The 14,244-nt window shown below is 39.7% G+C and overlaps 1 protein-coding gene across 1 annotated transcript; it reads left to right on the forward strand.

The window, feature by feature from the left end:
• Positions 1–8,892: 8,892 nt before the first annotated feature.
• On the forward strand, positions 8,893–13,769 carry LOC120539155 (L-selectin-like). Its single transcript, XM_039768966.1, has 4 exons — positions 8,893–9,107; positions 9,421–9,595; positions 10,935–11,337; positions 11,881–13,769. Exons 2-4 carry the CDS (start codon positions 9,436–9,438, stop codon positions 11,933–11,935), a joined length of 618 nt encoding a protein of 205 aa, XP_039624900.1. The 5' UTR covers positions 8,893–9,107; positions 9,421–9,435; the 3' UTR covers positions 11,936–13,769.
• The last annotated feature ends 475 nt before the right edge of the window (positions 13,770–14,244 follow it).

Below are 14,244 nucleotides of genomic sequence, written 5' to 3' on the forward strand. Positions count from 1 at the left end.
TTGACATAGTAAATTCGTCATTAGATACGGGGGTCTTCCCAGACTGTCTTAAGACTGCTGTAGTTAAACCCCTACTCAAGAAAAATAATCTTGACCCTCTGCTTTGAAAATTTTAGACCCATCTCTAACCTGCCTTCTTAAGTAAAATTCTAGAGAAGGCAGTCATTATGCAGTTAAATGACCACCTCAATAAACATGCTATTCTTGATAAATTTCAGTCAGGTTTTAGAACAAATCACAGCACAGAAACTGCACTTGTTAAAGTAGTAAATGACTTGCGGGTAAATGCAGACATTTATCTGTTCTCATCCTCTTAGATCTGAGTGCTGCATTTGACACCATTGATCACAATATTCTTAGAAATCGCCTTAGTCAATGGGTGGGCCTCTCTGGCAGTGTCTTAAATTGGTTTGAATCCTACCTGGCAGGGAGAAAATTCTTTGTTAGTTGTGGTAATCACATCTCAAAGACACATGATATCCTATATGGTGTTCCACAAGGCTCTATCCTGGGTCCGCTGCTCTTCTCAATCTACATGCTTCCGTTAGGTCAGATTATCTCAGTTTACAACGTGAGCTACCACAGCTATGCTGATGACACACAGCTGTACTTATCAATAGCACCTGATGACTCAGACTCTCTCGATTCACTAACACAATGTCTTACTTGTATTTCTGAATGGATGAATAGTAATTTTCTCAAGCTAAATAAAGAGAAAACTGAAATTTTAGTGATTGGCAATAATGGATTCAATGAGGTTATCAGAAATAAACTTGATGCATTAGGATTAAAAGTCAAGACAGAAGTAAAAAACTTAGGGTAACTGTTGACTGTAATCCTGAATTTTAAATCGCATATTCATCAGACCACTAGGACAGCATTTTTCACTTAAGAAACATAGCAAAAGTTAGACCTCTTATATCATTGAAAGATGCTGAGAAATTAATTCACGCTTTTGTTTTCAGTCGACTAGATTACTGTAACGCACTCCTCTCAGGACTACCCAAAAAAGACATAAATCGTTTGCAACTAATGCAGCTGCTAGAATCCTAACTAGGAAAAGAAAATCCGAAGCACATTTCTCTACACTGGTTACCTGTGTCATTCAGAATTGACTTTAAAATTCTGCTTATGGTTTATAAAGCCTTAAATAATCTCCTCCATCTTATATATCGGAATGTCTGACACCCTATATTCCAAATCGTAACCTTAGATCCTCAAATGAGTGTCTCCTTAGAATTCCAAGAACAAAACTTAAAAGAAGTGGTGAGGCGGCCTTCTGCTGTTATGCACCTAAAATCTGGAATAGCCTGCCAATAGGAATTCGCCAGGCTGATACAGTGGAGCACTTTAAAACACTGCTGAAAACACATTACTTTAATATGGCCTTCTCATAACTTCACTGTAATTTAATCCTGATACTCTGTATGTTCAATTCATCATAATAACTATTCATGGTGGCTCTAAAATCCGTACTAACCTCTACTCTCTCTTCTGTTTCTTTTTCAGGTTTCTTTGTGGTGGCGGCCTGCACCACCACCACCTACTCAAAGCATCATGATGCTCCAACATTGATGGACTGAAAGCCAGAAGTCTACATGACCATCATCATCAAGTCCTTCCGTGAGAACCCTAAATACAAAGAGGACTGTTTCATTTATGTTAGGTAGAATGCCCAGAGGGGACTGGGCGGTCTCATGGTCTGGAATCCCTGCAGATTTTATTTTTTCTTCAGCCGTCTGGAGTTTTTTTTTTTTTCTGTCCTCTCTGGCCATCAGACCTTACTCTTATTCTATGTTAATTAATGTTGACTTATTTTTCTTACTGTGTCTTTTATTTTTCTATTCTTCATTATGTAAAGCACTTTGAGCTACATTTTTTGTATGAAAATGTGCTATATAAATAAATGTTGTTGTTGTTGTCATGGTGGCAATCCACGAGCAGAGGCAGTTCACAGGTACTGGCAGGCCAAGTGGAATGCAGCTTCAGTGGTTGCTGAGGCAAAAACTCGGGCGTAGTATGAGTTTGGGGAGGTCATGGAGAATGACTTTCCAGATGGCTTTGAGGAGATTCTTGTCCACCATCCGGCGTCTCAGGAGGGGGAAGCAGTGCAGTGTCAACACTGTATATGGTGGGGATGGTACGCTGCTGACCTCGACATCCTCAATCCCACTAACGTCTTCCAATGAGGAAGAAGAGCCTGGGAACTCAGAGGTGGGCTGTCCCATCTCTGGGTCTGAGATCACCAAGGTGGTCAAAAAACTCCTTGGTGGCAGGGCCCCAGGGATGGATGAGATACGCCCGGAGTTCCTCAAAGCTCTGGATGTTGTAGGACTCTCTTGGTGACACACCTCTGCAACATCACATGGACAACAGGGACAGTGCTTCTGGATTGGCAGACCGGAGTGGTGGTCCCCCTCTTTAAGAAGGGGGACCAGAGGGTGTGTTCCAACTACAGAAGGATCACACTCCTCAGCCTCCCTGAGAAAGTCTATTCGGGGGTACTGGAGAGGAGGGTCCATCAGATAGTTGAACTTTGGATTCAGGAGGAACAGTGTGGTTTTCGTCCTGGTCATGGATCAGTGGACAAGCTCTTCATCCTTGGCAGAGTTCTGGAGGGTACATGGAAGTTTTCCCAACCAGTCTACATGTGTTTTGTGGACTTTGGAAAAGACGTTCGACCGTGTCCCTCGGGGAATCCTGTGGGGGGTGCTCTGGGAGTATGGGGTACCGGATCCTCTGATAAGGGCTGTTCGGTCCCTTTACAACTGGTGTCAGAGCTTGGTATGCATTGCCGGCTAAGTCTAATCCATTTCCGATGAGAGTTGGACTCAACCATGGCTGCCCTTTGTCACCGATTCTCTTCATAACTTTTATGAACAGAATTTCTAAGTGCAGCCAGGGTGTTGAGGGGGTCCGGTTTGGTGTGCTCAGGATTGGGTCACTGCTTTTTGCAGATGATGTTGTCCTGTTTGCTTCATCAGGCCAGTGATCTTCAGCTCTCTCTGGATCAGTTCGCAGCCAAGTGTGAAGCACTTAGGATGGGAATCAGCACCTCCAAATCCGAGACCATGGTTCTCAGCCAGAAAAGGGTGAAGTGCCCTCTCAGGATTGGGAGCGAGATCCTGCCCCAAGTGGAGGAGTTCAAGTATCTCGGGTCTTGTTCACGAATGAGGGAAGAATGGAGCGGGAGATTGACAGGCGGATTGGTGCGGCATCCACATGCGGGCTCTGCATTGGTCTGTTGTGGTGAAAAAGGAGCTGAGCAGTAAGGCAAAGCTCTCAATTTACCAGTCGATCTACGCTCCTACCCTCACCTATGGTCATGAGCTATGGGTAGTGACCGAAAGAGCGAGATCGCGAATACAAGCGGCAGAAGTGAGTTTCCTCCGCAGGGTGTCTGGGCTTTCCCTTGAAGATAAGGTGAGAAGCTCAGTCATCCGGGAGGGGCTCAGAGTAGAGCTACTGCTCCTCTGCATCGAGAGGAGTCAGATGAGGTGGCTCAGGCATCTGATCAGGATGCCTCCTGGATGCCTCCCTAGTGAGGTGTTATGGGCACATCTAACTAGGATGAGGCCCTGGGGAAGAACCAGGACACGCTGGAGGGACTATGTCTCTCGGATGGCCTCTGAACGCCTCGGAATTCCCCTGGAAAAGCTAGAAGAAGTGGCCGGGTGGAGGGAAGTCTGGGCATCTCTGCTCAAGCGGCTGCCCCCAGGACCCGATATTGGATAAGTGGAAGAGGATGGATGGATGGATGGATGGATGTTATAATCATTTAAACAGAGGAAACTGATGACAGAGTCAGAGAGAGATGTTTCTGTTATAAATGTATAGTTAGGAAGATGTGGGATGCATAAAGAATTTCTTGTGGAAACAATTTTTCTTGACAAGAGGGATGTGTCATATGGGCTGTACGTGATTTGTATATCACGTAGTGTGTATGTATATATGTAGATATACCAGAGAAATTGCATCAGCAGTTGGAGGTTTATGGTGTGTGTTCTCAGTATTGTTAAATTTAAATAATTGAATTAAATAGTTATTAAGGCTAATCCTGAGTGTTCTTTGAAGAGCGTAAGAACACTACACTAACCATGATTTATAAATTGTAATTAAAAGTCTCATTAATAAAATATTTTGGGTTGTGTTGACTGTTTATAATTGAGTCGAGAAACTCACTTTTTATTACACATTAATGAAATTATATTCATTAAGGATACTTAAAGGTTTTACTTTCAGCATTGTGATGCCTCCATCCATCCATTATCAAACCCGCTATATCCTAATGACAGGGTCACTGGGGTCCACAGGAGCCAATCTCAGCCAGCACAGGGTGCAAGGCAGGAACAAATCCCTGGGCAGGGTGCCAGCCACTGCAGAGCACACACACCCACACACCAAGCACAATTTAGGATCGCCAATGCACCTAACATGCATGTTCTTGGGAAGAAACCCACACAAACACGGGAGAACATGCAAACTCCATGCAGAGAGGACCTGGGAAGTGAACCCAGGTCTCCTTACTGCGAGGCAGCAGCGCTACCACTGCACCACTGTGCCGCCCTGACTTGTGTTTGTTCTGCTAGTATTCGAATAAAGTTTCTTCCTCTTGAAAACCCAGAGTGAACCTGTGCAACTTTATGACCCAAGCGTGATAAGATGTCCTCACTAAGATGGGGCTCATCACCAACTGAAGAAGACTTGTATTTAAATTCTGTTTTACATAAAAGGCAATCCACTTCCCTTTCTGTTCTATGTATCCAATATTCCTAAAAAACCTGTACCTATCTATGTTACACTGATTCCCATCTTTGTTATTTAGTCATGTTTTCTTATATTGCTACAATATCATAATCATTCTGTTCTACATACATCTCTAACTCATTTGTTTTATTTTTGGTACTTTAAGTATTAAAGAAAACAATTGCTGACGTATTACTTATTTTACTTTGCACTTTGGGCTGAAATTATGATACAATTCATATTTCTTATTATTGTTTGTCCCTTCATGTGAAGTTCTAAACCTGGCCTGTCCTAAACCTGCTGTGTGCCAGTCCCTGGTTTAACCAGCACATTAGTGCTACATTTTTCCACAAGTAGTCCAATGCCCCATAAACCTATACCCTTCTAATTTACACCAAGACTTAAGCAACATTTAAAATAAGTACTCCATCCAAAAATTATATTTTTACATGTTACTTACCTCATTTAGTCTGTACTGGTGGCCAAGAAAAAATTTTTATTTCATGTTTTGATGGAGAAAGTAAAAACAAGATTAAAATGAATGGGAGCCAATGGTCACCAAGTCTGGACATTGGCAAATGACGTGAAAAATGTCCATTAAGAAAACAATTCTTCAATAATTCTTACATAACTCGTGTCACATAATCCATATTTCCTTTATTCATTCATTTGTATGCTCAGAATGTCCAAAATGCATTCATTTTTTGATAAAATATTATTAAGTCCCTGTGTATGGCTTTCAAAACAAAAAACAACCTGAAGACTCCTTAGCAGTTTCACTATATTCATGAACTTAGTTAGCTAAGTCTTAAGAATTACTCAGGGCAGAGAACGTGGACCACCTGTGCTTGCTACCCCACTGGCTTTTGTAAGAAGGCACTGGTGATACAATTTCTTAGCTGTATTGCTAGCATGTGAGTTCTAATAATCATTTTCTCGAGAAAATACCTCCAGATAGACAATATTTTTAGTGAAAACTTCAAGCCTTGCCCTCCGTTGCAGAGGTGTTTCACTTGCACGTTGCTAGGCTGCAGTGTTTGCTTTATTTTAACGTTGCGTCTTTTCATTTCTGTCATTAGCATGACGTTGTTGTTGGTGGCAGCGTTTGCTGCCCACAGGTCTTTGTTTTTCCTGTTTGTGACTTTTAGGGTGATAGGTATGTGGACATGCGGTAAGGTCAGCATGACTTTAAGGCATGTTGGTCTAAAAAAGAGCCCATGAGAGTGTGGTCTACGTTAGAGTCTGTAGAAGAAAAGCAAAGAAGATGTCAAAGAAGCAGATAAAATCAGGTGAAAATGCAAATGTCCCTACAGGAGACATCAATCTCTAATTGTAGTTCAAACATTGTCATTTATCTATTGTTCTGCCCCTGTCCCTTGCTATACATAGATAAAACCTTACATTCTATCCATTATTATATTGCAGAACATAAAGACAACATCAGGACCAAATCTTTGAAGCTTCCTGCATTTAGACCTTTAATTACCACAAATCACAAACTCTCAAACCTTAAGTTTACTGAGTAAAACCACAGCCCCATCGGGTGAATTTTAATAATCTGTTGCTACTCAGGGACGCACACTGGATTGTTCAATTAAAGTCCTTACAGTACATCGCATTAGTCTTAATGAGCCACTTGACTGAGCATGTTTTCTGTGATATACGGTGAGACAGATGCAGATTTATGCGTTATGTGGAGTGTGTGAGGTGCACAAGTTTTCATTATTTTTATATTGTAATGTATGCGCTCTCTCTAGTTCTTTTTTTTGCTGATTTTCTATTCTTGTTAGTTTTTCTTCCAGCTAGTTAAAAGCCTTTTAGTTGATTTTCTTTTATATTTACTTATTGACATACGGGTGAGGTGAGCTTCACTCTTTGCTAAGTAGTTTCTTTCTGAAGTGGTTATAAATATGTGGTGTGGTTATTTTTAAAGTTCATACAGTTTTCGTTTTTGGTCAATTGATTGATACATGAGCAGTGGATCTAATGTCCATCCATCCATCCATTTTCCAACCCGCTGAATCCAAGCACAGGGTCACGGGGGTCTGCTGGAGCCAATCCCAGCCAACACTAGGCGCAAGGCAGGAACCAATCCTGGGCATGGTGCCAACCCACTGCAGGACTAATGTTGTTAGTCCCCATTCCTATATCATAGGTATTTCAAATAGGTTTTAATTAAGTTCATTATTGGTTTTCTGTGCCCTGAAGAAGTTCTTCCTTCAAACGCTTTGGCCAGATCTACACCTTATGTCACGTCATATATACTGTATATTTATATATATTTCGTAATTATTGTAAATAATAAGGGCTGATAGTTTTTTTTTTAGTTGGCTCATGCTAACTTCTATTGTTCTATTGTACAAAAAGTTTGTTTTGTTTGTTCTACAATATCGTTCTATTGTTTGCTGTTGATTATACTGTCCGTGTATTTTTCATTAGAATTTTTTTGTTTTTTGCTTTTGTACAGTAATTACAATATTTTCTGGTATGTTCCATTGACATATGTACAACATATATTTTTGTTGTGTTTGCAAATTTTGTTTTATTATATGTGGGATATTAAATTTGGGTTTATAACTACTGTAGCTTGTGGAGACATTCTATTTTTCCATATGATGATTGCATTGTGTTTTACTTTTTGTAAAGTTTTTGTTTAATGCACTACCAGTAATGGTGGAATGCACGATAACATGCAGTGAATATGCTTGACTTATAGCTTTCATTCTCTTTCTCTGTATGTTTAGCATTATTTTTCTCAGAGGTTGATGCGCTTGCTGCTTCCTGAGCAGCTCATGTTTTCTCCACCCTATCAGCCCACTTCATCTCTTCTTCCATCGGCATCTTTTCACATTAAAACTGATTAAGTCAGTTTTTCTTAATTTTTCACTTAAGATGACATTTAAGTCTTCAATCTGCCTCAAGAATCTGTAAAGGTGGTGCAATGAGAACGGCGCCCATACGTGTGTGCCACATGGCCGTCCTGCTGCCAAGAGTTGATTCTGCAATAAAATAAAAATAAAAAGAGTAATAAAAATCATTACACTGAAAGTGCACAGTAGAGGTCACGTAGTATATGTGTACCAAATTTCAGGTCAATAGGTCAAATGGTTTGTGAGCTACAGGTGATTTAAAATCCTGGGCAGACAAATGGACAGCCACGGTAGCGTATTATATAAGAAAATAAATTATTCTATAATATTTGCTTTTACTTATTTAAAATTTAGAGTGAGAGTGGAATTATACAGGTATATGTTGACATTATTTTTTTCTTTAGATGCATTTAAAATACATATAGAAACTTGTTTTGGGTTCTGCTTGCTTTGTCTCTTGGTATATTTCCCAATAAGCAGGTTGTTTATATATTTTTCATATTTTTGCAGTAGTAGTTGTTCCATCAGAGGACACCCTCACAGTCCTAAGTACAACTCTTTTGGTCCTCAGAGGATGCACATCTGAACACGGGGGACACCATGAAAATTCCATACAGCCAGTGATCAAGTCAGGGTCTCTAGAGCTATGAGGCAGCAGCACTGCCCACTGTGCCACCATTTCCTTTTTTTTACAAATTGTACTTTTAGGCTTCTAAATTTCATATTGTATTGTATTCCTATTGCCCCTGTGAAGTGCTCTATGATGATACATGTTGTGTTTGGTGTTATATAAAATACAGGCTAATTGATTCAATGATCTGCACACCATGACAAGTGATATCAAGGTATTGGGCCACTGCAGCGTTCCTGCTTCTGCTCTCCTCTTTTCTACACACAAGAAGTCATTTGGATAAGATACCACTGCCTGCTTCTGTCTCACACCTCTGAGTCGACGAACAAGTAGAACACAACAACAGTGTTGTCACCTCACTACTCACGAATGCAAAATCATAAGATGTAAAAAAAATTAATGCTGCTGTTTTACACAAAAAGGAACTTGATGTGAAAAACTAACAGGAAGCCTGCTTGCCTGTGTGTTCATTGACGATTTTTCTCTTGCTTTGCATGTTATTTGAAGATGTTACTGATAATCCAAATGTCAGCCAGCACTACCTAAGGGTTTCTTCTTTTATATGAAAGAAAATATCATCTTTCTTCTTGTCATTCCCTGTTGTCCTCTTTCAATGAAAACCTTGTTATGAGTTCAACATAAGAAAATTAATTTGAATTTCCCATATGACTAATGTCCACAAACAAAGCAGTAATTTGCTTATCAGAGAAGACTATTTAAACATCAGGCACTGATAAACACCTTCTAAATCCATATGGAGTGTGAAAGTCCACCACCAGCAAGAACAGGCTGACACTGAGACGTCCACACGACCAGCTGACCTCAGGTCTTCAGAACTTGAAGCAACCTTTGGAACTTAGGTAAGTAAAACCCTTTAAGCATAAAGTGACTGTGCCATCTTGAGGCTACATTGGCCTCTGAGTACCAGATGGACATGAGACTCACTTTAAAAGACAAGCACTTTCAGTCTCAATAGTCAAATGGAAATGGAATGATGTTATACAAAGTGAAATTATAAACTGACATGGAGTGAGTGTTTTCACTGTTACTGGCTCTCCATCTAGGGTTGATTAATTCTTGGTTTTTAATGAAGGAGGTAAGCAGGCATAGAAAATGGGTGCAAATGTGAGTGCTTGATTAGCTGAAGTGCAAACACCTGTTTCTTCATTGTAGGAATCAGACAAAATCATGAAGTCTGGCATCCAGTCCAGGGTTTGTGGCTCCCTTTCTCAGAATGCTACTTGGTCAGACTCCAGTTTGCAGCGACCCTGTGATGGAATGAAGGAATTTAAAAAATGGGTGGATGGATGGATAAACATGATAGTCAGCACATTAATGATTCTTGCAGGTAAGTTGTAATGGTCCAAATGCTTAATTTAACGGAAAAATATTTTAAAAAGATCTAAAGATGTAAAGGTGAACATTTCAGGTTAATTGGCATCTCTAAAGTGGCCCATTGTGATTCTGAGGGAGAACTCTGTGATGGACTGGCAACTTGTCCAGGGATGTACAAGTCTGACAATGTTAAGTTACTGAAAAAATAATATTAAAAACAATTTAACATGGCAGATATGTTAGTTTATTGCAGTTGCTTGCTGGTATTTATTAAAGTGTCAGATGCCTTGTTGTCAAATCAGATTTCTTAAGTGGCGCTCCATTCACACTTGTTGATGTGCAGCACATGGTGTCAGGATCACACTACCTTAGGGACAGAGTGATGTTGAGGTCAGCCTTGTGGAATGGGAGTGATTTCTGAAACACTTGGAAGAGCTCACTTAAGCAATGTGGAGGACACAGTGTCATCTACTACAATGCCATCACCACATAAAGTTTATTTCCAGTTTCTCAACTCTTGAGTTCTCCTAATTCATTTGCTAAGTATCAAGCAAAGTGAATATCCACAGAGGTCCAGCACTGCATTTTCAGCTTTTCCCAATATGTCCAACACAGTTCTTCTCACTCCTTTTTTCCCCATTTCTGCTGATAACATTGCCAGGGTAAAAGGATGCTACATAGGGCTCTTTTCTGGTTGTCTTCCCAGACTACACTTCATTCACCACATGCCACAACTTTCAACATTTAAAAAAACTGACATATGCAAGGAAATCAAAAATGACCGAAACCTTGAGGTCACTGCATGCTACAAACAATCAACAAAAAAACACAATGGACAATCAAGGCAATGTTGCACATCTTAAAATGGGCTCATTTTAATTGTTTTTCAAGATTTTTGAGAGTCCAATACTGTTGTATCAGTACTCATGTCTGCCCAGAAGGCAGTGACTCTGATTCAAGAGCCTTTTGGTCCAGTCTGCCCACACAGTGACTTGGCTTACACTTACTGTAGGTCATCAGCTGTTCTTTTTAGGCTTAAGGCTCCATTACGTTGGTCAGTGTCATTTTGCGCCTCTCCTTGACCTGTGGTCTTTTTGTCTTATGCTGTACTCAATTTAAGATAAAATACTCTTCACTGCTGGAATGGTCACCCTAAACTCCCAGTATTCCAATTATCAGGTTTTATCTGCAAAACCATACAGCAAAATGATCTTGATCATGGGTAAAAATGCTTAAAAAAACAAGGTATATTTGAGCTTCTTAGAGTTTAAGGACACCACTGCACATTTAGTGCTCAACTACAGTGTAATGGTTTCCTCTTTGCTTTTTCTTTCTCACATTTTCTGTTGCAGTGATCAGGTTGCTTGTTCTGCCTGTGCATGGATTCCAGGAGTTTAACTATCATTATGTAAAAACAACAATGGACTGGACAAATGCACAAAATTACTGTCGGAGTAACTTCATTGACTTGGTGACTATTGCAAATGAGGAAGAAAATGAGGAAATTATGAAGATGCTTTCAAAAAATAATGTCTCTAATGAAGAAATCTGGATAGGACTAAAAGATATAAATATGTCCAATGGAACTTGGAGCAATGGTGAAACATTTAACTACCGAAACTGGAATAAAGGGGAACCAAACAATAATGCTGTAGCTTGTGGCACCATGTACTACAAACATGTACCGTACAAGCCTGATGGGTCCTGGAATGATTGTGGTTGTAATATACACTCAGCCATTCATCTGCTACTCAGGTAAGTTACAGTGGAGCAAAGCCTCGTATCTGGAGGCACACGTGCAGAAATGAGGCATGTCAGCGCTAGGCTAAATACCAGATCTTTAAATTATAATACCCTTGTGTGATTGTCAGTATTTGACATTCCGTTTATGTCCACCTTCCTGCCAGTTGTAGCTTAATTTTTAAATATATTGCAACAGTCGGTGGCTTATCTTATTTTACACTGCTAAAGTTGACTGGAAAGGCAGCTAAGGAAGTTGCCACCATGTTTAATTTTGTGATTGTTGGTTGCTCAGGGGTGGTGAGATTGGGTTAGGATGTGCAAATCTTACTTACTGCTAGATCTGCAACCGCCATCTGGCCATGTCTACTGACTAACCAACTGGTCACGTTTGTCAGTTGCTTTGAGGTTAGTCGTGTGACTCTCCCTTCAGAATGTTGAAGCAGTGATAGGAAAAAAATGTAAAATCAAGCAAATAAGAGATCTAGAAGTAGGCAGGTTATTGTAATAGCAGAAGTGTCCACCACACACAGCGCCATTCTGTCTTTTCTCTTGCAGTAAAAAGGAAGTTCTACGCTGTGAACATCACCCAGCCTTGGATCTCAGCTCTTGAATACTGTAATTCCAATTTCACTGGCCTGGCCACCATCCGAAGCTCAAGAGAAGAATGGCATTTGCTTAAGTACCTCAATGAAATCAAATTACAGGATACATTGTGGCTTGGGATGAGGTGCTCCAGGGTCTTTGGATTCTGGTTCTGGATAAATGATGACCCAGTCACTTACCACAACTGGATATACAACTCCTCCACGGTCATTCAAGATAATCAGCACTGTGTCATTCTGAACATGAATCAGACAAAGTGGATGAAGCAGGACTGTGAAAAAACAGCCATGTTTGTCTGCTATAGTGGGGAGTGAAGCAGATTGTGTGAATAATGCTACATTTTTAGAAGGCATCAGACCAGTTTTTCAAATGAAGACAATTAATACCTATGCAATCTGATAAATTTATCCTCAGGTTTTGTTATTTTATTGTATTATGGTTAATTACAAGACTAGGCTTGCTGTAATATATTGAAAAATACGTTTATTGTCATGCTGTCCCTAAACCTTTGTTTCTTTGTTGTTGAATTATGTACTCCAAACTAGAGCCATATATAAAACCTTCACCTGGAGGAACCACAGACAGAGTAGCAGCGAAGGCAAACTGTTCTTTTATAAATTGTAATCTAAAAGTAACATCATCAGCAGAAGCATATGCAAAAGAACTAAATAACATATCCAACCTGGATTATTGTAGCTGCAGTAGTTTCAAGATGATCTTTCACTCCAGATTGTGCAATTCTTTGTTACAGAGTTTTTATTCTCACTGTTTTCCTAATTACTGACCAGTTTTTGGTGCTAATTACCTTCTTTTCCCTTCATTTTAATTCATTTAAATTTTAAGATTCAGTCCTCATTTTTTCCTTAAATGGCCCCCAAACAGAAATGGCATGTGAAGTGAGACAACAGATGACCATCTAAGTTGGGTCCTCAAAGTCCAACTAATTTCTTTATTAAAAGCCAGTTCTTGTCATTAATTAAACCTGTTGTTTAATTCCATAGCTTGTTTTTCCTCTCATTTCCAAAACTGTTGATTTTCTTTTTTCTAAGAATACCCAATGTTTTGTAGACCTGAGCACATCAACATTACTGGGACTTTCACCTTCCTTTGTTGGATACTGGTTAGCTGGTCATGTTTTGGCTCATCTTGTATCTCATTATAACTTGGTTGCTAATTAAGAAAAAAAGGGTCTAAGTCTTAAGTAGCAAGTCAATTCAAATTAATGTATTGATGATGTATTATTTGCCCATTAAAGTCAGCTGGAGAACAGAGGCATGCTCCAGAAAGTGTGATTAGATAATCCTGGAATTCAGAATGAATTGCTTTAATGCAATTTCACACTAGCAGGTTAGCCAGATCCAGAGCACAGGATTTCACAATCCTAGATTGATTGATATGCGCACATTACAGAAAAATTTACAAATCCTTATGAGTTGATCACTGAACAGTTGATCAACCATGGACTAGGAGTCTAAGAAACAGAAGGAACAGCCTTCATGAGAGCAGAGCAAGAAATGTTGGTGGCAGTGTGTGAAGAATAATCAGCATATTGGACAAAAGACGGGCAACACAGTGAGTAAAGAAAGGGTGATGGCATGGAGGACTATCACAAATGAACGTTTAAAACAGTTAATCAGTAAAATCTGCCTATACTTTGTGTGATAAACGGTTATGGGTCCTCCCACAGCCCACATATGACTTTTTACATTGCATTGTGTGACACCTACTGAAGGTCACCAAATGTGCTCCTATGGCTCCATCTCGATTAGGTTAGACAGCATTTTCTTTTGTTTTCCTGATCCGAGTATAACACCCAGAAGCCTTTTATTGCTCACCCTAAATGCTCCTGTTCCCCTTTGTCAGACTCTGTCTACAAAGCCATACAACAAAATGAGTTTTGGTTATGATGCTAGATCATTAGTGGTATTCTTTTATAACGACTGACTTCAGAAACTTTGGCTTTATACTGTAGTACCAAATGTGGCAAGTTTAGTAAGTGACATTTTCACTTTTGAATTTCTTTAAATATTTGTTAGGGAAATGTTTGTCCATGCCTCATATCCATGGTTTATCTGTCATTAGACAGAGAAAGACCTGAGGTGGACACAAAGACAGAACTACTGATGGAATAACTGGAATACCTTGGTGATTATTGAAAGTCTTCTTCTTTTTCTTTTAATTTTTAATTTCAAATGGAAGCTTCACAGTTTCATGTCATGTGGCATTAGGCTGGCATTTGCATATATAGCGGGCAGTTACATCTCTTTCTGCCAGATGGTTCCATGTTTGTCAAATAATAAAGTCAATCCTGAGTCA

This window comes from Polypterus senegalus, chromosome 11 (assembly GCF_016835505.1).
Source record: "Polypterus senegalus isolate Bchr_013 chromosome 11, ASM1683550v1, whole genome shotgun sequence".
NCBI classification, from domain to species: Eukaryota; Metazoa; Chordata; class Cladistia; order Polypteriformes; family Polypteridae; genus Polypterus; species Polypterus senegalus.